The sequence below is a fragment of the Lissotriton vulgaris genome, chromosome 3_1, assembly GCF_964263255.1.
Source record: "Lissotriton vulgaris chromosome 3_1, aLisVul1.2, whole genome shotgun sequence".
Classification (NCBI taxonomy): domain Eukaryota; kingdom Metazoa; phylum Chordata; class Amphibia; order Caudata; family Salamandridae; genus Lissotriton; species Lissotriton vulgaris.
In genome coordinates, this window is record NC_141689.1 from 766375512 (window position 1) to 766399195 (window position 23684).

The 23684-nt window shown below is 43.5% G+C and overlaps 1 protein-coding gene across 1 annotated transcript in view; it reads right to left on the reverse strand.

Moving 5' to 3' along the window:
- LOX (lysyl oxidase) overlaps positions 1–23038 on the reverse strand; it is a 100338-nt gene extending 77300 nt beyond the window's left edge. Inside the window, exons 1-3 of the mRNA XM_086961074.1 lie at positions 22109–23038; positions 21427–21535; positions 4201–4338 (exon numbers count right to left, since the gene is read on the reverse strand). Coding sequence (XP_086817200.1) covers positions 4201–4338; positions 21427–21535; positions 22109–22823 — 962 coding nt within the window. The 5' untranslated portion in view covers positions 22824–23038. The remainder of the gene's footprint in view (positions 1–4200; positions 4339–21426; positions 21536–22108) is intronic.
- Positions 23039–23684: the final 646 nt, after the last annotated feature.

Here is a 23684-nt window from a genome sequence, read left to right on the forward strand (position 1 = left end):
AGTTACACAGTTGATAAGATTTTAGTTCCTTCTCAACTCATTCGTCTAGATGAGGAAACCACACTCAGGGGCATATTACCAACAACTAGCGATAATTATCGCTATGTTGGTTTAGCGGCGATATTTTTATCACCGAGCTGTGGTGATTTTTATCGCTTAGGAACCTTGCTATTATCAAAGTTTTTCTCCTAAGCGGTAAAAATCAGCCAAAATGCATGAATATTGCTGAAAAGTCAGCGATATTCATGCATTACCGAGCTAATGCTCTTAGCCATGTTATCCACCTACCATTGGATAACATGGCTAAGAACTGCTCAGGGGCAGGTGTTAGCTTTTGGAGGTATTCCCGCTTAGCGCGAATATCTCCAAAAGTTGGTAATAGGAGATAGCGATGTTAGCGACTGTTTCCAGTCGCTAACATCTTGGCACGCCCACTTTGCATGTCATTAGTGATAAATATCACTGACATGTAAAGCGGGGCCCAAGATGGTCGCTATCTCCTACTAGCTATCGCTAACTGGTGTTAGCGACAGCTAGGTAATAGGGAGATAATTTTATCTTCGCTTTCTTGGCTTTTAAAGCCAAAAAAGCAGAGATAAACCCCCTTGTTAATATGCCCCTCAGTCTCTGAGGGCTCTCTTGGTGGCTACAATGCCACGATATCCTTCATGTGCAAGTCCAATGGCTTATTGTCTCAAGCTCTCAGGTATGACAATTCTCGAACCTCTTAGTATAATACCTTATTGAGTGACAGAAAGTTCTTCCTGTACTTTTTGATATTTTGATATTCAACTTCACCTGTGAGAGGTCGAGAGTGCTTTCTCCATGATTGCGTTGCAATTATATCCTTGAGTGTGAGCATGTCTCTGTCTGTGTTGGTATCAGCAAAGATCTGCGTAATGGATAGAGCTGCAGGGCTGCTAAACTCTACTAAAAAATTGATGCCTGCTTCAGCCGCTTTGGACGCTGCACTATGACTCTATAATGACACTTGGAGGAGTAATGTGCAGGGTTTTGATCCTTCCAAACTTATGCACAATAGTGTAATCATACTTTTGCAATCTCAACCCCCACCACTCGATGCAAGGGCACATCTTGGCTTTCAGATTTCTGACAATAGTGAGCAACGCCTGGTGGTCGTGAAATGCTTTCCTTATAGAAACACATGAAAATGTTCACAGGCCCACACTATAGACAGGCTGAGAATAGGCATGTTCAGTCTGAGATAAACTTTTGCTAGCCTAGTCCACAATGTGTCTCTGAGCATTTGAATATCCATTGTGTTGAGCAAGGATCATGCCCAACCCCACCGCGCTCCCGTCTACAACAATCTCAGTATGTAACTTTGGATCAAAGTAAGTCATTTCAGTTGCATTTTCATTTGCGTGTTTGACTTTCTTGAAACTTCAACCACAGCTTGAGAACCATCGGAAGGCAACATTCTTTTTAGTCAACTCAGAAAAGGAAGTACTCACTGTGGCAAAATCACAATTTTATCTGGAGCAATAGCTTACACACCTAAAAAGGATAGCAGCATGGGCGTAGTGCAGAATCCTTTTCCTGATATAAGGTGCCCCTGAGACGTGTATGTCCTTAAAGGCCAAGACAAGAGCTGTAAAATGGATCCTCTTACGTACCGGAAGCCAATGCAGAGATCTTAAGTGGGGGTCATATGTGCCCTGCGGCCAGCCATAAGAATAGCTCTGGGTGCCAAATTCTGGTCACCTGCAGGCAACCTAGTAGATATTCCGGGAAGCCTAAGTATAGGACATTTGCGTAGTCTAGCCTTGATACAATCAGGGCCTAGTCTACCGTTTTCCTGAGGGGGACTGAGAGTAGGGGGATAACATTCTTAAGAATTTTTAGTCGCCCAAAACAGGTGCCAGCCACAGTTTGAATTTGAGTCTTCATGGACATGTCCATATCCAGCTTAACCCTGAGGTTTTTACTGAGGACGTCGGGGGGGGGGGGGGGGGGACATTTCCTGTGACCACCACGGGTGCCACGCCTCGCACAGATTGGAACCGAAGAAAATAATCTCCGACTTTTCGGGATTACACTTTAGTTGGTTCCCTCTAAGCCAAGAGAATATCTCCTTTAGGCAAGCATTTATCTTGCTGCATCTGAACATGGTGAACTTCTCGCAGGTGAACAGAAGTTGCGTGTCGTCTGCGTACAATACAATTTTTAGACCATATTCCTCCACTAGAAGCGCAAGGGGGGCCATATACACATTAAAAAGGGACAGGCTCAAAATTGAGCCCTGGGGGACTCCAACTTTCATAGAGGCGATGGGTGCCGAGAAGGGGGGGACCATACTGTTTGCTGACAGCCACTTAAAAAGGAGGTGCACCATTTGAGTACTGTGCCGCCAATACTTCAGTCCTGAAGTCTTTTCAGGAGTTGGTCGTGGGGCACGGTATCAAAGGCCGCAGAAAGGTCTAATAGCACCAGTACTGCATTGCCCCCACTATCCAAGGTAGTTTTGATAGTTTCAGATAATTCTCGTAAGGCTGTCTCTGTACTGAAGTTTGCTCTGAACCCTGACTGACTCGGGTGTAGTAAATTGTTAGCCTCCACATATTCCGTAGTGACTATGTTTACATAGCTCTCCAAGACCTTGGAAAAGAAAGGCAGCAGTGAGATTGGCCTGTAATTACTCGCTACCAATGGGTCTACTGTAGGTTTTTTTAAGAGCGGGAGAATTCTTGCATGTTTCCAGCTCTCAGGCATTAGCCCCTCAGACAAGGAGGTGTTCAGAACCCAGTTGACAGCTGGGTTAATCACTTCAACAAATGACACCAATACTTTCGCTGGACAAGGGTCCATGGGAGAACTGGATTTAAGAGCCTTCATTATCTTCAGGGATTTAACCAACGAGATAGGAGGGAACTGTAAGAGAGACGCACCTAAATTAGGATTAACTCTGGCTGTAGAGGCTGTGTTTTCTCCCTTTGCCGGGGGCAGCACCTTAAAAGAGTCTTAAGTAGTTTTAATCTTATTGAAAAAATAGTGAGCTAAGCAATGAGTCCAGTCGCTGGTAGGGGTAAATAGACTGTCCATTGCATTAGGGGATGTAAAGTCTTTAACGATTTTAAAGAATTTCTTATTCCTGTTCCCAGCCTGTTCAATTTTGGTGGATAGGAAAAGTTTCTTTTCGTCACCGTCTTTGGAGTAATGGACTTTCAAGGCCTATTTGTAAGTGGCTTTTTCAGAGGAGTTAAAATTCTTCCGCCATACTCTTTCAAGGCATTTACATGCACTTTTACTATTTCGGAGGGCCTCCGTAAACCATGGAGCCGAGGCCATACTGGCTTTTGCTACCTGGGTCGTAGGAGGAGCTAGCTTCAGAAAGCCGAGCTGTAGCCAGTTCTCCAAGAAGAGTACATCATTCTCCAGCATTCGACTACACGGAATAGGGTGTAACCTGAGTGCACTGTCCGGTTCCTCTGCAGTGAGCTGATTAAAAGGCATGAAACTGTAAGGAAGGGGCTTGCAGTATGATAGAGGTCTATCAGATTCTTTAGGGACTCTAAAAGTAAGCAAGAAATGCACTGACCATATTATGGGAAGAGACACCTCCATTTCTATACTGGTCATTGAAAAAATCTGGTCTAAAATGTGGCCTTTTTCATGAGTAGGAAGAAAGACATAGGGGGCCAGGTTGAAAATGCCTAATGATTCGCACAGCCTGGAAGGCTCAGGTTCTGCAGGCTGATCCATATAGATAATAACATTTCCAAGTACCAGGCAATGCCTGTATTTGGCAGCGATACGGGCTATAGCATGACCAATTGACTCTATCAATTTCCCGGCCGATCCTGGTGGTCGGTAGATTACAACACCGGCAATGGATTGGTGGGCTGACACAGTTAAAAGGAAACCAAGGCCCTCGGCTCCCTCTATCTCTGCAGTAGGGAGTAGAGAGCAGGAATAGATATTTTTTACAAATTATGGCCACGCCCTCGACCCTGCCCTCCTGCCCGTCCTTTCTAAGGATCTGATACCCAGGAGAATCGCACTAGCGATAGTAGGGTTGGAGCTGTCGCTTAGCCAAGTTTCCGTAACAAACATAATGTCAGGCTTTAGGTCATTTAAAAGGTCGAAGAGCTGGAGCTCATATAATATAACATATAAATGCTACAACATATATTCACTGAAGATTTCCTACATAGATATCATGCAAACCTCTTTACTTACTGGTGACAGCTATGCCACTCCCATGAATATCGTGGTCTGCTTGGTAAAAAGTCTGCTGTGCCTTGATTCTTCACTCGTTGAGGGAATCTGAGGAGCATTCTGTGATCATAGTCGCGGACTTCTGACCGGTAGGCTGTACTGTGGGAATATACAAGTGGAAAATAACAATATTACAAAATGATTTAGTACTTATTGGTTGTTGTAAGCAAATGTGGATCTACAATATGGAAGAACTAATTGAGAAGATGTCATTCCTACTGCAGGCCAGTGTGCTTTATAGGAAATATGGTGTGGTCCTCAGGACGCATGCACAGAATCCGAATGTTTAAGAGCTTAATAATGCATGCCTCTGTTTTCTGTTTTTGTTTTAGGGTTCAAGTTAATTTTCTGTAAAGGAAAGAATTTGTTGAGTTGGTGAATAAGATAAATACTTCATACTTGAGATGAGTGAAGATGTTTAAGTCAGTGCCTCATAAACATTTATCTTAGAAATTACCTAAAAGGGTATTGAGGGGCAGCTGTGCAGAAGGACTAACCAATGGTTCAGTTTGGACCTTCTAAGTGATGATAAGATAGCTCGGTGTGTTGAATGCCCATTGCAGAAAAGTGTGTGTCCTAGACTAAAATCCCACCAGGTTCACCTTATCCTTGAGAGTCCTATCAAATAAATGATGTTTTTGAGTTCGAGAGTTTCGGGAATGACTAAGCTATTGTTAAAGCACCTAAAACAATGGTGGGCTTTCTTTAGGGTTTGGCATATGGGATATACTGTCAAAATGTGTTGGATATACATTTTGCCCTTTACAGGTGCCATAGGCTATAAAGTTCTTGTAATATGGTAGATGGGACATTCACAAAGTTTGTGACAAAGTATTCTGTCTGCCAAACTCTAAATAGAGCCCTAAGATGTTGGCATGTGCAGTATACTCTTGCCTTGACTATTATTTTAACTGAATTATGTTTTTATCAGTTGTCGGAGGTGGTTAGTTGAGTTTTGTGAAGTAGGGTGTTAAGATCATAATTTTTTTGGTTTTCTTATACATGGCTTAGACAAGATGAGATGCCTCTCAATCATTCTGAGGTACAGTCCCCTTTCTTGGAACTCTATCCCTTAAGACCACAGACACCAACAAAAGACATTCTTCAATCGAGGAACAAAATAAACATACTTATCTAAGCAGATGTTATGTAGGTCTACAACTTCTTTTCTCATTATTGATTCCTCTCTCACTTCTAACAATTTTTTTTCGCAGCTCTTTCTTACCTCCTTCCTTGCGCTACTGCTTCCTGTTGATACCTTTTTTAGAGTCCTTTGTGACGCCTCTGACAACTGTTTTCTTTTCCACCCTCCCTATTCTGCCTTAGGCTCTTTCCTACATTGTGTCTTTTTTTTGCAGTCTACATCTTACAAAAGTCTGATTAAAATTTCATGACTACATGCATTTGATGTAGCACAGCTTGGCTTCCCTTCCTCAAATATGTTCATGCTGGTACATAAAGACCAATTGATGCACAGTTGAAATAGGAATTAGATGTGCTGATCCGCCACCAGTCAGGGAAGTGTGTGTGAAATGCTAATAGGCAACACAATAAATATCAAAGTACCCTGTCAGACTACTGGTTGCAAAGTAGACTGTGAATTATCTTCTATATATCATACGAGGCATGGAAGGTTAAACTAGGGAACGGAATTATCACTGTCTGAAGTTCTAATAAAGACACATTTACAGCGCAAGGATACATTTTAGATGCCATGAAGGCAAAGGCTATATAAGTATTAGAAAAACAGTATAAAGATGTCTTCTAACGTAATGGCTGGAATACTGAATCAAGCAGTCCTCCTTGTTGAGGTAGTTAGTGTTGAGCTAAGGGGATTTCGAGCAACATTTTTGCTTTCGTTTTATTGTTCTCTGTGAGTTTCCACGATATGTGTTGTCACTTTAACCGGTGCCCTGTGTGTGTGCTTTATCCAGGTGCTTAACAATGTCATACCAACTAAGAGAATCAAGATTTTATTTTCTAAAACAGATGATACACTTGAAGACTTGTAGGCTTTTTGGGATTTCGAATAACCTATGCATCTCTTCCTTTAAGGCAACAAATCCCTAATAAGTATTTGCTCATTATTACAGCCCTAAATAGTTTTTAATTAATTTAATGCTACATATTCAGATCATTTGCGTCATAACTCTTTCTGTGCATGATACCTTGATACTAAAAATGTTATATAAAAGAATATCTAATATTGTATCCTGATAGAAAATAGTCAATAGAAATGTTTGGCAGAGACAGGATTATTCACAAACTGAAGGAAGGAAGTGAAGCTGACAGTACAGAAGTTCAGTCTGTGCAAAAGACATACTTTTTCTCTGAATGTGGCACATATACTGTCAAGTAGGCTCAGATTTGTGGGTGGACAAAAATGTATATCATCGGCCTGAGGGATCATCATCAAAGGAGAACCTTTCAGTAGAATTACGTCTGCCATGAGGATAACATTGTCTAGCTCACTCTTTGAGAAGTCTTCACTAACGAAGGACCGCCAATGGAGAATGTATTACTTCCACAATAAATAAGATGACTTCCAGGCAAAATCAGGCTGATGGTGTTGCCCCAGTGAAATGTTTTTACAAGTTAGATCACTCATTTAGACATTATTCAGCCATGATAAGCCATGGATTGTCTCATCCCCATATCTTCAACCAGAAAGGAATAGTTTTTTGGAAGGAATACAGCTGTCCATATGCCCAACAAAATACTAAAACATGGTCTAGTTATAATCATTCATAGGGCTTGTGAATCTGACAAAATCGTTGTCTTCCTCCCACTATGGTAGTAATACAACTAGCAAAATTACTTTTTCTGGAGTTTTTATATAGCGCAAACTTGACCCGAAGGTATCAGAGCGCTTTACATGAGTACCAGTTCCGTTACAGATAGACATAATCATTAAAATAAAATGTTGTTAGGCACGGGGAGATTAAGTGATTTGCCCAGAATCACAGGATGTTGATCCTCCCTGCCGAACCTCGAACCCGGTTCGCCAGAGTCGAGGTCGACTTGTCAATTTACCTTACTTTAGAATGCCATTTCTATGCATTATCCATTGCACTTTTTTTTCTTCTCTTACTTGTGCTTCTTCTAAATTTCCTTTGAAACCTCGAAGGGCATAATATACATATACATCACCGCCATTTCTCCGCCTAAAAATACAGCCATCACCAAATGAACAGGCATGGAATAGCTGAAGACATCTGTCACACAGTGCTGAACAATTTGGAGGCATTTAATATAGTCCACCACTGCTGGTCCCAAATAGCTATACAATCTGACCGCTTCTTTACATCTCAATAAGACACTCATATATGGGATGATAAAAAAATGCCCACCCCAAGGATCCCTTCACTTCTCTCTCCCTCCAGCCATGCCAGCTCAGCAACACAACAGTACACAAAATCTTAGACAGAACAACCCATTGCAGTAACTAGCTAAGCAGACTATATTATACGAAATACCATGAAAAACGTCTGGTGGTTGACAGATGATAGAGCAAAGAATTTAAATTTTAAGTTAGCTATAGATGTAGATCACGTTTACTTGTAGAGAAGTAAATCAAGAGAGACGATGATGAAAAAAGTTGGGAAGTTGAGTGCAAAAGAAACAAAAATGTTGGCATTTCCAATTTAACAATGACTGTGAATAAAATGAATACATTATGCAGTTCTGTCCATTAAAGCTGTATGGACATAACATCAAAGCATTCCCAATCTGCCGCTGACAATGTAGCGTAATGGAGCATAAGTACACATTTTAATAAACATGAGACACCAATAGTCACATTAAGAGTTTGCCACTCAAAATACCTTGATATTGGAACAGCAAAAATGTACTGTGCTGAGGGGCAAAACATTTTGGACCGTATTTAGAGTTTAATAACATTTTGGCACTATACCTGTAATGATAGTGTGTATAGTGTAGGATTCAATGGTGGTGGTTTTATTGGTGCATCAGGAGCAAAATCCCTACTGCAAATTGCAAAAATGCCTCACAAATACTTCTGGACATGTTGGAAAATGGAATGCAAACTCAGCAGTTGAAGAAGGGCCTTTTAAGTTACCTCTCACTCCCATTCATAGATATAAAACGACATGTTTGGACGCTCTTTTGGAAAGTTGTGGGATATATTAAATTTTCACCACCAGAAGAGGAACGGCCTGTCTGCCAGTCTAGATACTTTTTCGCAATTTTAGAAGAAAATGCGTCCCAGTTTTAGAAACCATAAACCCTTTGGCATACCGCGGGCTGAGCTCATTTGGCGAAATCTAACTCATGAAACCACCAATGAATTACTTCAGGTCGGTGCGTACAGGGCATAGATCAGTCCTATGCTACTAAAGGATTATTTGTTGCATTAGTATGTTCTGAAACTCTTTTCACCTTGGATAGACATAACAGAAGAAATCCACACTGTATATTTTAAAAGGTTTATTAAAAAGTGATACCCTAATCTTGTGTAGAGTTTAGAAATAGATGTAACTATAAAAATGAACAAAACTGTAGTAGTCAAGGTGATTAATAAACAATGTATTAAAAAGAATTGCAACATTGTGATGGTATTCAATAGTTCATTGCATTATATGATGAAATCAGTCTTTAGTAACCAGCTCCTCCCTTCTAGTACCCTAGCTAAATTTTCATAGCACTATTGTCTTTTTAAGTTTTTTTAACGTTATCTAAGGCGTGTACCTTCACTGAACAACAGAAATACTGCCAGTGGCTTCTGTAGTTTGGGAAGGTTGCTCTGTGTCTCAGTTATGACATTCCTGACCTGTTAAGGACCTGGCTCCGATTACGGCATTCCCAAGCTGGTGAGGACCTGGCTCTGAGGTGCCAATGGCCTTCCCTAGGGATGTGTGAAGCACAGCTTGCAGGAAGCTCCAGGGAAGAGCAGAACATACCTTTCTGTCAAATATTTCTCTACCAGGCTTAATTGCACTTTTTGATTATTATGAAACCTATAAAAAGTAAAACATATGTTGTAGATGTGCAATTTATACGAAAAGAAGCACATATTTATAAATGAAAAATGTGCATTCAAAGGCATGAATACATAAAATGCAGTGGGGTTACATTAGCATAAAATGTAAAGCACACATCAGTCTTGCATTTCATTGGTAGGCTGCTGGCAAGAGCTGAATGGGCTGCCTTTAGAGATAAATGGGCTGTTATGAAGAAACAATGGCCCCATTCTACTCACAGCCTTCTTTAGTGTGATGTGATCTGAAAACGTTTACCAGTGCTCATTTTTGGGAGTATAGGGTGAAACCAGAAGAGGGTCATGAGCTCCTTGCCCGCCATTTTCTCTATATAGCAATTTGCTCCCGCCTGCACTGACTATATCTTTGGGACGCGGACCAAATAGGTTTTGTCGCAGGGCAGGACGATTTGATAGCTGTGTGACTAAAGAGTTCCCCAAACATTTCGAAGTCCCCAGTGATTCGTATTCTCTCCCGAAGAGGGATGGAGTAAAGGAACGAAAACAAGGATAAATGATCTTCTGTTATTTACCAAGGAGCAGCTTTCTGCCCTTATATATATAACAATCAGGATAGGGAATTCCTGTTACACCCACTACCAGGGAGGAGACATTTTTCCTCTTGCTCTGAAGAAAGTCCAGGACCATTTTGGCCACATAAGGACTGAAATATGTTGGCACTAGGGTCATAGGACCATAAAACTCCCAGTGACCCTCCCTTCTTGCATTTTAATATCCCTGACAGTTCCACCAATAAAGGGAAAATGGGATGTATCTTCGGATATTTCATCTTTAACTCCCCCTGGCACTATCTCACCTAGAGCTCCATGGAATATGGTCGAGACCACCCTGACTTTTAGGCGGCTGGGTGATCCGATGATGAAGCATGACACCACTAGGGTGTGTGAGGATAATATTGGCAAAAGGACTTGTCTCCCTCCCCACTCTCTAGTGGGTAACAACTCATTGCTTCAAATAGGATCTTCCCATTTCTAGCTCACCAGGGTTGGGTTTCAGAAACTTGTGAACCTAGCTCACCAAATCGTGGGATACTAAGTATGAAATTATATCTTTATGATACCTCGCCTAGGAGATCAGTCAAACACAGGTTGGCTTTTTCACACAATGTTTACACAGTTGATCACTGTGCACAGAATTGCATTGTGTGTAAATGTAAAGTTCTTTTTATTTGTCCAATAACCTTTTATTGGGTTTTCAAGGGTTTTCAAACAATATAATAATCAGTCTCATGTGCAATTGTTCAGAGATCCCACATGACTTTACACCTCATCCTTCAATCATCCTCCTTACCCCCAACGCTCTACGCCCTCTCCCTCTTTCAACTGTGTTTACTTCCAACTACTTTATTAATTGGAGATGATCCTTTTAAAGTTGACTCATTTCTTTTATTTTGTGAGGTTAGCGTTCAAACTGTTGCAGCATTCTTAATCTCACGGTGGGTACACTTGTGTTTGAGTTACATCTCCTTTCGAAGAGCTTTTCTTATGTCTTAGGTCATAAGTAAATTTTTCATTAGATAAGAGCTGCCAAATCCTACAAGTACTTTTTCTTAAGACAAATCACTAGCTGGACAATGATTTATTGATTGCTAATAAAAGTTTTACTGAGTTTCTACTCTAACCTTCCTCCCGAGAACACTCTGAACTGCTCAACTTTGTTACCCTGAGGGCCAAGTTCTAAAGGGATGTGCGTGGTACTCAGTTTTGGTTTGGCCTCATTAGAAAGGATAGCCCAAAGACGTAAGTGGTAAAATGCTCCCATTGTTAGCCCGGTAACCCTCCACTGCTGTTGGCCTCCTGAAAAAGTCTTTCTTAAGAACAAGGGTACCCCGTAAGGTGAACCTGGGGTGGTAGTGTTTATTTTGAAAGAACAAGGGTTCAAGGGTGGCCTAATAAGGTCCTATGCGAGAGTATAGCGTAGCAATAATTCACGCTGGGGAGCTAAGGATGTAGGTACATATAGAAAAAGTCATCACAAGGATACTAAAATGTCTTAAAGCATCTTGTTCCAAATCTGCAGTCACTGTATTAATTAGCTTCATGCTTGATTTTGGCAAAGCCCTTTAGCTAGGTATTTTCACATCTCTTTTGGCATGGCCTCAGATCATTTAGAATCAGTTGCGGCCGGCATGACTCGCAGGTAGAGGGGCGGGGCGTGCAGGGAGTGGGGGAGTTAATGTTTTTAATGTAAAAATTAAAACTTACCTCCTGTCCTGTGTCGAGTCTCCTCTCTCTGCTCCTCACAGGAAGCAGGCAGCCTCCCTCTCCTCCCCTAAGCCAATCACAACGCTGCAATGGCAGCATTGTGATTGGCTGGGACTCCGACAACACAGACGTCTATGGGGAGACCGTTTTCTCCATGTTTGTAGGCTGCATGCAGCCTACAAGGAGAAAATGGGAGAGTGCCTATGACAAGTTTGGTTGGCCCCGGGGCCGATCAAACAGTCAGCTCCCACAACAGTAGGCAAGTCACTCCTCTTCTGCCTGGGGCAGGACAGCCCAGCCGGCTGCCCCCAATCAAACCCTTCTGCTTTCTTGCAGTGCGAGAAGCAGAAACATAAAATGGTATTCATAATACCATTTTATGTTTCTGCTTCTCGCACTGCTGGAAAGCAGTGAGGCCACGGTCCTCCACCCATGTGGAGGAGCCGCCCCTGTTTAGACTGCGCCACAAGATTTCTTCTTATAGATTGTCAATTATCCAGGCTTTTTCCAGAACATTTTGCACTCCTTTTTAAAGTGGCAGATAGATAAGACGCAGTTCTTTTAACAGAAAAAACTGACAATGTGTCTGCATAGTCCCTGAAAGCGGCCTTATGAACGCCCTGCTTTAGCAGCTCATGTGGAGGTTGCCACTGGACATGATATCCTGGAAAACACGACCTATAAACGGTTTTATTCGTTTTGTTTTGTATTCGGCAAACTAAAGCTCATAAAAGCACAATAAGGAAACTGTAGGTCAAGATTAAGAAGGGTGTCAAAGGCTGCTAAGTGAGCCACGGTCAAACAAAGACGCGGAGAAAGAAAAAGCAAACTGAACAAAAAGAGAGCGAAAGGTAAGAGGGAAAAATAAGATGAGAAAATAAAACAGCTTGGAGGTAGAAAGGGGAAAGGATACCAGGCAAAAGGCAAAAAGAAAGGGTGAAAGTAAAAACATTTGAAAGGAAGGAAAAGCAAAAGGATAGACAAAAGGAAGGAAGGGTAAAATTAACAAAGGAAAAAAGGAGGTAAGGATGGATCGAACAATGGATGGACTGATGAATGGAAGAGCTTTGGACAGAATGGGGGATGAATGAATGAAAGGATGGATCAATGTGTGAACTGATTTATAGAATGGTTAATGGATGGAAGAAAGTGTGAAATTATGTAAGAATGTAAAGGTGAACGGCTGCTTGAATAGATAGTGAATGTTGCACACTCCATCATTAGAGGTTTAGTAATAAGCGGACCTATTTACATTTTCTGGTTACTCCCTTGGTTCCTGAAATCTATCTTTTACCCTCTGTTGGTCTTGTCTTAGTCATAGTGTCAGTGGAAGAGACTGTAAAGATGGGTCCAACACGCAATGGGTAACTTCAAGTTTCCTTTATTTAAGATGGTTCTTGCACCTCAGCCTGCTAGTCCTAGCACCAGTCCAACTCAACAGTCTTCTTTTGAACCATACATTCCAGACATGGAGTTTGGACAAACAAGATTCTGTCACTGGAGGATGACAGGAACAAAGCATTCTTTCCCCGAACCTTACAATGGCTTAAAGACATAAGCAAAGGATGCCACACAGACGTAGCACCTTCTGCTGTTCGCCTCGATGCCGAGGGCCTCATACCTTCTGAAGCCAGATCCATCACATCTCAACATTTGAACGAGATCAAAAAATACCTTCCTCTTTTTAACCACCCATTATATTTTGTGTTTAGCTTTCTTCTTGATGCCTACACCCTATGTCCACTTCAACATCATGAAGCCATCAGTACTCTATTAATGGCACAATAGAAGACAATACAATTTTGTAAGGCAGAACGTCATGTGTTGGAGAGACCCTAAACATGGACGAAGATCTCTGCACCACATTAGCTAGCTCTATAGTCCTTCCAAATTGCATCAGACCCTGGCTTTTCTGGGTGGTGAGCTGCCGATTCAAACTCTAATTACATTCATAGAGATGACATAATCCACAGAACTGTGATTCTGATTATGAGCATAGACACTCCCACTGAGAGGTGAACTGCTACTCCCTATTGGAATTGAAGGGCAGTTGAGCCCAAGAGGTAAGGCCCTTCCTCAACTAATGTGTCTATATCATACCCTTGTCATTCATTGAATCATCTGACAGCAATGTCCAGGCATCCCATCTCCCAATGTAAAGTTTCTGTCACCGCCGTGGACTCCAAAGTTAGTAGTAAATTGAGGCTTCTGTCTCTGATGCTGATCATAAGCACTGATGCATTGAATCCTGGGCTTGGAATTAAGTCCTGGAATCTTGTTTCCATTTCAGCAACAATCCTCCAGAGGAAGAGCAATGCTGTTGGAAGTGGGCGATCGGCCTTCGTGCAAACTGATCTCCTCTTAGAGGGTGCTGTGTTCAAATCTTCAAAATTTGATCATTCAACTGGCCCGCATATGCGGTGGCGTAACAAAACCTCACTGGCCACGCCTGCAAGGTGAGGGACCCCCATTGCCCATTCTCTAATTGCTTTGCTGCTTCTGAGTGTTTTGTTTGCAGCTGGGCAGCCCAAGAGAGCCCTCTTAGAGGTGAACGGGATGCCCCCCACGGTGGGGTCTGCGGTGGACTCTGTTAAGCCCCTGCTCATATGCAAACGTCAACATTGTAGATGTGAAGGCATCAAGGGGGTGCATATGACAGAAACCCCACTTTCAACTCAAAATCCGTTAATAGGAAAGTGTATTGTATGTTTCACCTGATAACAAAGGATAACTGCATGAATACAAAATGAACCATAACTATATAAAGACATTGAGCTTCCTGCTAGTGGAGCAGTCTTAATTTCACTTTAAAAATAAAGCTTTATTGCCACACTGCTCAGAAGGATTTCACTGTTTAATGCCCTCAGCAGAGGGTGTTATCTGCTGTTATTTGCCTGCCCTCCAATTATAGCCCCACGTCGAAGGAGAGGGGGTGGGGGCTCCAGGATGGAGGAAGCAATAGGCAGCTGTCGATACCCAATAGCGCTTTGCTAATCGGGCTATTAGCACCTGTTTCCCTACTCTCATCCGTCAGAAGCAAACGAAGGGTGAACCGTCTGCTTCGTGGCGCTGCTTCCTGCTCTCGCGGAACTTAAAATAGCAGCAGTTGGAGGCAGGATTCTAAGCGTTCTGAGTGGCTTAGCCAATCACAACACTCTGTACACTCTGGCAATATATTTTTATTTTCAACACATATAATTGTAGTAACCTTTTCTGTTTTCGAATTGATATTCTACGTTTTGAAGCAATCTGGATCAGGTCCTGCCATCTAATATTCTAGACATGGTAAATAATTTAATAAAAATTACACATAATACAAAGCATGCTTCTTGGCGCAATGCCAGGCAGTGCAAAAGAGGGTCAGAAGATGAAAAGCCAAGTGGGTTGGCGAATACCAAAATGATTAAGACCACGATTATGATGGTTGATGATTGGTAAAATATGACGGGAATGGAAATAGCAGTTTTAACTCTACTGACAACTCTTCCGCTGTATTTAAAAGCAGATCCTCAACACGGTGTTAATATTGGTGGTGACTTTGTTACCACCTGTCACCATCAGAGCACATTGATACCAAAAGCTTTTACGAGTATTACTTGGGGGTGAGCAGGTTTACCCTTATGTCTCACAATAATTTGCTGAAATGTTTGTAATGGGATAAAATATTTGATACCTCCACTACTGGACATTTTTTATTTTTCTATTTTATGTGACTTATATAGCGTCTGAATCACCCCGTGCAGGGTATCTCTGCGCTGAGACTACCTGTGAACATACCAAAGAGTACTAGAACAATTCAGTTTTCAGAAGTTTCCTGAAGGCTAAAATATTTGTGCACTGGCGTATCTGTATGGGGAGTTGGTTCCAGAACGGGGGGATAGATGGGAGAAAGCTTTGCCTCCCGTGCGTGCCAGTTTGACACGGGGAGTACAGAGGAGTGCTTGATGGCTAGACCTAAGGGGCCTGGTCGGTGTATATCTGACCAGCTTTTGGGCTAGATAGCTAGGGCCCATGTTGTGTAATGATTTGTACACCATGTAATAGATTTTGAATGTGATTCTCTTTTTTATTGGGAGCCAGTGGAGCTTGTGGAGAAGTGGAGCAGAGGGTGTTCTGGGAGGGGCATTGCTCACTAGGCGGGCAGCAGTGTTCTGAACTATCTGAAGTTTGCTCAGGGATTTTTCTTTAGCAGCAATCAGCAGAGCATTGCAATAATCCAGGTGACTGATAATCAGTGCCTGGATTAGAGATTTTTGGGTTGCTGATGGCAGCAAGGGAAAACCCTTTGGAGGATGCCAGAATATGGAAGCAAGTCCTGGCTGTGACGTTTACGTGTTCCTCTAACGTTAGTTCCTGATCAACTAGCACTACCAGCTTTTTCACTGTCTGCTTTGGGGGCAGGGCTGGTCCTAATTCCCCTGGCCACCAATTGGAGGACCATCTCAATTTTGCTTCTCCAAACAGCATGATCTCGGATTTTTCAGTGTTTAATTGGAGGAAATTGTCCATCATCCACTGTGCGATGCCTTTCATCCCTTGCGAGAAGATGCCTTGTATATGTGGGTTTGATTTTTCAAAAGACAGTAGGAGTTGAGTGTCATCGGCGTATGAGATGGGATTGAAGCCAAGTTTCCTCAGTAGCCCTGCCAAGGGGGTGACATAGATGTTGAACAACGTGGGGCTCAAACAAGAGCCCTGTGGAACCCCCTTGGTGACTGAAGTGGTCTGGGAATGATAGGAACCAAGGTTAATAGTTTGTGTTCTGTTGGTTAAGAAGTCAGTCAGCCAGCTCAAGGCTTTATATGCCTATATCCTCAAGGCGTTTGAGCAAGACCTGGTGGGATATGGTGTCAAAGGCTGCAGATAGGTCGAGCAGCACCAAAAGCACTGCCCGACCACTATTCGCAGCCATTTGGATGTTATCAGTAACCTCCACAAGTGTCGACTCCGTACTGTGCTTTGGGCGAAAGCCAGACTGTGATTGGTTGATGCGGTTAGTGGATTCAATGAACTTAGAAAGATGCTTGTTTATTATGTTTTTCTAGGAGTTTGCTGTGTAGGGGGAGTAGAGAGATGGGGCGGTAGTTAGTGACGTCCTCTGGAGGGACCTTCGGATTTTTCCTAATAGGAATAATCTGTGCTGCTTTCCACTCTGTTGGAAGGGTGCCTTCTTTCATCGAGCTATTAAGGATTGAGCATATAGGCCTGGAAAGAGTATTAGACAAAGTGGCAGAGATATTGGCAGGTAGAGGATCTAATGGGGAGCCGGATTTGACAGTTTTTAGGAGGGAGTCTACTTCAGTAAAAGTGAGAGCAGGTAAGACTTCTAGGGTGAGGGAATCAACTGCAATAGGTGGTGAATCTATGTGTGGGTCAGAGTGGCGAGCGGAGACAGAGGTGATTTTTTGGTATATTTTTTCAATTTTCTGAGAAAGGGGGTTTGCGATGTCGCAGAGACTTTGGGATAGTGCTTCTTCAGTATTACATGCTCTTGGGTTGATGAATGAGTTTAGTATCTGGAACATAGTGCAAGAGGAGTTTTTTGCTATTTCGATCTGTTGAGCAAGGTGTAGCTTGCGAGCTGATTTCAAGTTTTTATGATAAGCCGCTAATGTACTTTTAAATCGTTTTTTATCTAGTGGGTTGTGCTAGAGACCAAATTACGGTCTATTTTTTTTGCAAAGGTATTTTTCAGTTCTATGGGAGGGGGAATACCACATGGGGCGTGAGTGCGTTTGCAGGAGTTTGACCACTCCACCCATAAGTCTTTTTCAGAACAAAGAGTAGTTTCCAGTGCTGAGGAGTTTTTTGACAGTTAGTTCCAGAGGGAAGCAGCTTGTACAGCAAAGACTCATCCTACCATTCTGAAGAAAACAATAACTTGGTTTTATAAATCACTTTATACTGTGTTGTTCAGGCTCTGTAAATAAGATTTGTTACCTTTATTCAATGTGTGTGCTCTGTTTACCATATATAAACAACAAAGGAGTGACTGTGATGAAGTATAAATGAAATAAACTAGTGAAAGTTAAATGTTAGCACCGCTGCGTGATGCACGCGTGATCAATGCTCACACACGTGCATGCACACAGCGAGAAAATCTCAGTCTCCCTATATAAGCCCAGTAGGTTATCTTCCGTAGAAGAAAGCCAAGGTGCTTGCTGGTCACCCGATGTTAGGAGGAGGGAAAAGAACCTTACTTGTTTGAAGGACCCTCACTCACCACTAGTTGGTGACATGCTTCATCATTGGGTCCCCGCTGGGGTGACCGAATGTCTCCCCAGCGTGCTACGAGGCCTGGCTACAGCGGAGCAGGATGTGGTGAGTGCAACAGTGCCCAAATTAGGAGGTGACTAAACGTGAATGTGCAAATGTGTTAATATTAAAAAATGCAAAGGTTGTGCCTTTACAAAAATCTTTAATAATGGCCAGCCTGCATTAATTAAAAACAAGGTGAGCGGACTCCTCAGGTTCTTAGTTAAGGAACCGGAATCCTAATCAAAAACAAGAGTTGGTCAACATGTTTCTGCTGTCAGGTTGCGTTTAGCTCAGCATTCTTCAGGACCTACGAAAAAGTCCTCAGGTGGTGTACGCGCGCTAAGGCGTACCCTCCTGAGAGGCTCTAGATGTGAAAAATATATACAGTGTAAAATATCCGGATAGTTTCCGTAATTTACCCACTACAAATTTAGTAGGGATATATAAAAAACTTCCTAGGAGACATAGTGGCCCCCTTTAGAGAAGACAGCCGCCGACAGATTAGGTGCACTGAGGGGAGCCGCGGATGTTGAAACAAACGCCGCGTGAAGGAGTCCCACGCTGTCTTCTCTGAAGGGGCGTAACTATGTCTCCTAGGAAGTTTTTTATATATCCCTACTAAATTTGTAGTGGGTAAATTACGGAAACTATCCGGATATTTTACACTGTATATATTTTTCACATCTAGAGCCTCTCGGGAGGGTACGCCTTAGCGCGCGTACACCACCCGAGGACTTTTTCGTAGGTCCTGAAGAATGCTGAGCTAAACGCAACCTGACAGCAGAAACATGTTGCCCAACTCTTGTTTTTGATTAGGATTCCGGTTCCTTAACTAAGAACCTGAGGAGTCCGCTCACCTTGTTTTTAATTAATGCAGGCAGGCCATTATTGAAGATTTTTGTAAAGGCACAACCTTTGCATTTTTTAATATTAACACATTTGCACATTCACGTTTAGTCACCTCCTAATTTGGGCACTGTTGCACTCACCACATCCTGCTCCGCTGTAACCAGGCCTCGTAGCACGCTGGGGAGACATTCGGTCACCCCAGCGGGGACCCAATGATGAAGCATGTCACCAACTAGTGGTGAGTGAGGGTCCTTCAAACAAGTAAGGTTCTTTTCCCTCCTCCTAACATCGGGTGACCAGCAAGCCCCTTGGCTTTCTTCTACGGAAGATAGCCTACTGGGCTTATATAGGGAGATTGAGATTTTCTCGCTGTGTGCATGCACGTGTGTGAGCATTGATCACGCGTGCATCACGCAGCGGTGCTAACATTTAACTTTCACTAGTTTATTTCATTTATACTTCATCACAGTCACTCCTTTGTTGTTTATATATATTTGACCAGGGTACAGGAGTGCCTACTCATGCCCTTTCTCTCCTGTTGATATTGACTGCTCTGTTTACCAACCATGGAAGGATATTGCGGTGTTTTTTTTTAACGTGTAGCCTTTTTATCACAGCATTGGTCAGTGGCATGGGTTCACCTCTCTGGACCAGAAACATGAATGGTTGATCGCTGTTTTTTTCGGTTGCAGAAGCTCTCGATCAAACACTGCCCACATCAGAGGGATAAAGCTGATGCCAGGGCATGACCTCATGGCAGAAGATGAAGGCTGTACCACTGGTGTGATCAATTTTCCATCTACCAGCAGATGGAGGTTCACACTTGATTGAATGTGCCAAATGGGGGGATACATAAAACATGATACTCTGGTAGAATACCTACACGATCTTGTGTGCCAGGGAGGAGGGTTGAGCCACCAGTGCGCGGAATATTCCGGTGACTTGTGGAAGGCAATACATGGTCTCTTGTGCAGGGAATGCAGCTTGGGCCACCAGTGTGGTAAATGTTCCATTCACATTTGGATGTGAGTGAGTGAGTGAGTGAGAGAGAGTGTGTGATCTCTTGTACAGAGAATGCAGCTTGTGCCACCAGTTTGGTAAATGTTCTTTGGTGGCAGTACAGAATTCTCTTATGGAGAGGATGAAGGTTGATCCCTCGGGCCATATTTATCATGTAGTGGTGTGGCACCTGCACCATGCAAAGGAGTGATTGCGTTACGCAATTACTAAGTGCGATTTATCAAGCCACCTAAGGTTTGATGAATCCAGAGTAACGCAACGTAGCATAAATCGCACCAGTGAGGCATTTCATGGGTGGAGCATGTGTGGTCCCACGCAACCACCCATGGATTTTGGCGTATTTCCAGATTTACCAACACTGGTACACCTGGGAATGAGTCACAAGGCTACGCCTGCTGAGGCGTAACGAGGAGAAATAATTATATTTCTTCTTGTTTCTTCCTCTTTTTATCTGTGCTGCATTGTGCAGCGCACAAAGAAAGAGGAAATGCCTCACCGGATTCTTTTTGTGCAGGAAGGTACTCCTTCACTAAACAATCCTGCTTCCAACGCAACATTGGCGCTAGGCAGCACATTGTGCGCCAACATCAGGAAAGGTCAGGAATTAGCAGTATATTGTCCAATACTGCTCCTTCCTGCCCTTTCCCTGTGATATCTTAACAAGTGTGAGAAATGTTCCCTGATCAAGCCCCAGTGTTTTATCCCCCCCCCCCCCCTTCTTGAAATCAGTGGTAAAATATACAGTCCTGCAGGTCTAGTCAAGCCACTCTAAGCACATTCCTACAGCAGCATTCCATTGGCAACCTGGTCTAATGTATTTGCGTAATTTCGCCAAATATTAAAGTACAATGAGGTAATCTTGAACTTCCTCTTGCCTTCTTCTAGTGTGCCCAGATGTGCGCCTCTCACTCCCTCTGTCGGACAGTTAGTGAAAAAGCTGTTTGAACTCCAGTTTCCTTAAAGTTTTGAGCGCACATCTCAGTTCAGTAGTCTCGAATATGGGCTTACTAAACATGTTTCACTCCTTTCTACTAACTCTCTTTTAGCTATCGATCTAACTTCGAAAATAGAGAATTACAATCTTTACATGTAAAACGAGAGTGTAAAGTTTTCTCTGTAATGTAAACGAATAAAAACATAATTTGCTTCTTGTATGTTTCAACAAATAAAGCAACGCAGAAGAATTAAAAAGAAAAACTACTACACCGACTAAGAAACAAAACTGTGCGAGAGTAGCATTGAAAGAAGGGGTTGGGTGAGACGAGTGACAGTTTTAAAGAACTAAAGTATTGAAAACAGAAGAACAATTGGAAAAGTAGGAACAGAAACAATATATTAAAAAAAGAAAGTAAACCCCCAAATTATAACACTGTTACAAATAAAAAAAAAAAACGGAAATAAGAGACAGAAATCAGGGGCTGATGTTAATCTACAGAGACACATACATTTGTCTGGAACACAAGAAGTGCAGAAATGTAAGCAGAGGGCTACTCTGAAAGGTCGGATATTGATTCTCGACTTCACCCCTTTACATTATTGTGTGATCCTGGACAAATCAGTTTGTCAGCCTGAATTTCCGAATTTGCCAAAGTGTGGATGAGGCCAAACACCATCATCCACTGAGTGATGAGTGAAAATGAAAATAGCACATGTGCCGTGTATAAAGATTGTGCTTGTCTTTCCAAGATCTAACCATCATTATTGCAGAGAGCTTGATGCGGCAGTGGGACCCAGGCTGTGTGTGCTGCATGCATGCTGGATGGGAGCCGGCGAGGCAGGGCTCTCTGAAAGCACACTGTGGGACGTGGCTGCGCACACCAGAAAGGAGTAGAGACCTACCTTGCCAAGCAGTTCTCCTCCGCGGCGCATCTAAGGTTGTACATGGCGGCCCTCTGCACGTATATGGAAGACTGGATGTAATACGGGTCTGGGACCAAGTCAGGCAGTCCTGCACATCAGGAGAAAAACACCCCTTGAAATATGTACAGTACAGATTGAAAAATATATGAAATAAAACAATCATTTCAGCTGCATCATCTGTGTTAGGGGACTCAGAACCCACTCAGCTGTGAGATAAGTGAACATATGCGGTTCTATTGCATTTGTTATGTGTACAGTGTATTGGCTGTTATCTGGATGCACGTTTCACGTCATCCATCGGTCCTAAGGAATGACAGAAATCAAGCTTTTCTTTTATGAGTTTGACCCTTTTCATTTCCTTCTTGCTATGAGACCTTTAGGAGACGATCACTTTGACTCACTCATACCTGCTGAGTAAGAGAGTGTATGTGAGGCAATAGGGTCACTAGAGGAGTCAATAGCACCTGGAACACCAAGCTTTAGTTTTTCTTAACTCAATACTTTATGAGTGGAGTCGTTTTGGTGTAATTGAATGTACCCAGCAGTACAGTGGTTTGGGTTTTACGACACGTGACATGGTGTCCCCAGTGACAGGGGAACCCTAGACTCTATGACCCACCATGCAGTTCCTCCAACAGAACAGATTTGCAAAGTTTCTTACCGTATTGAAAGTATCGGGTGCCATAGCCAGGCCTCTCCCTCTGCCTTGGTCTCTCGTAGGTGTCGTAATGGTTGTAGTAGGGGTTGTCTTCGGAGTACTTGTACGGGTTGTAGGGGTCATCTCCCACCATCATATCTTCTCTTGGCCTCAGGTTGCCTTCGCTGGTTCCATTACGCCCCAGAGAGGCAGCTGCAGTTTCTGGTTTTGAAGGCTGCGATGTCCCCAAACCTCTATGGTTTGTGGGGGAAGCGTCTGGCTGCAGCCCTTGACCCGCTGTCGAGGAGGCTCGCCGGCTGCTTCCTTGGTGGTGGCCAGCTTGGAACCAGTACCCTGCTTGCTGCGCTCTTCTTGCGCCAGGCTGAGATGCACCGGTTGAGTTGTGAGTCTGGTTCCCTGTGGAAGGGACCTCTGCTCTGGGTGGCACAGGTCTCTCTGGGGTACCGGAGCCGGCTAAGCTTGGAGCGCTTCTGTTGTTGCTGATCAGGACGATGGGGTGTTGGGGGTCCGCGGGGCCCTGCTCTTTCCTCCTGGGAGGCTTATACTGTGAGCCCAGGCTCAGCAAGCTGAACACTCGCCCATTGTTCTCCCACTGAACCCTTTGCCTCCACGCCACTGGGGGAGGGGGTTGGTGCTGGCAGTCCACATGAGAGATGCAAGTCAAGTAGAGGTACACTTGCAGCTGTGCCAGCAGAAGACCACGCAAGGCAAAGCCCATCTTCAATTGTCTAAACAAATAAAATCCTACAAAAGCAGCTGGAGCCCCACAGATAAATCCCAAGTAAAGGGCTCGAGGGCTGACACGAAAAAGGTAGATTTAAAAAAGCCCAGCATGTGTCTTTGTCCTCCTGAAGCGAGCACAGAAGTGAGGGCTGGGAAGGGCAGCTGCGCGCGGGCAGCCTCTCATCTTCCGCTGCTGACTTGTGACTGGAGGGAGAGGCGGAGGAGGGGAGGGTTTTAAGGATCCCGGCACTTTTGGCGAGTTCTACAAAGCTCCCTGGAAGGCGCCCTAATCGCTCTTCGTTCACGTAATGCTTTTGGAAACGTGCAGCCCGGCATTCAGCACATGCCCCCACCGCTTCTCTCTGCCCCCACCCCCTTAAAAAAGCACACGTAGGTTTCCAGCGTAAAGGAGCACATACCATTCATCTGGGGCGGACACAACGGAACTTTCCTGGGATGCGGACTCGCCGGGCCATTGCCGCCGAAGGACCGAGCCAAAATATGCACAGAGAGCACTGCGTTCCATCATCAGAGGGAAGGGAGGAAGCGAGACGGAATTGTGGATCTGAGAAACAAAGTGCCTGCTGCACTCTTCATCAAAACCGCGCCAAAAAGCAAAGTACCGCGAACGCACGGAGAACAAGCCCAGCCCAGTCCCCACAGAGACCAGCCATAGGGTTCTCCACTGAGCCTCAATAAAATGGATTCATTTTTTCATCATATCAGTTGGCCAAGAAACGAGATGACTCCTTGCCTAATCCTAGGCTGGGACCTCTCAGTGTCAGGGAGTCAGGGTAATGTGGGCAGAGAAGAGAGCCAGTATATAGCTAGAGTACATCTTGGACCAAAGACCATT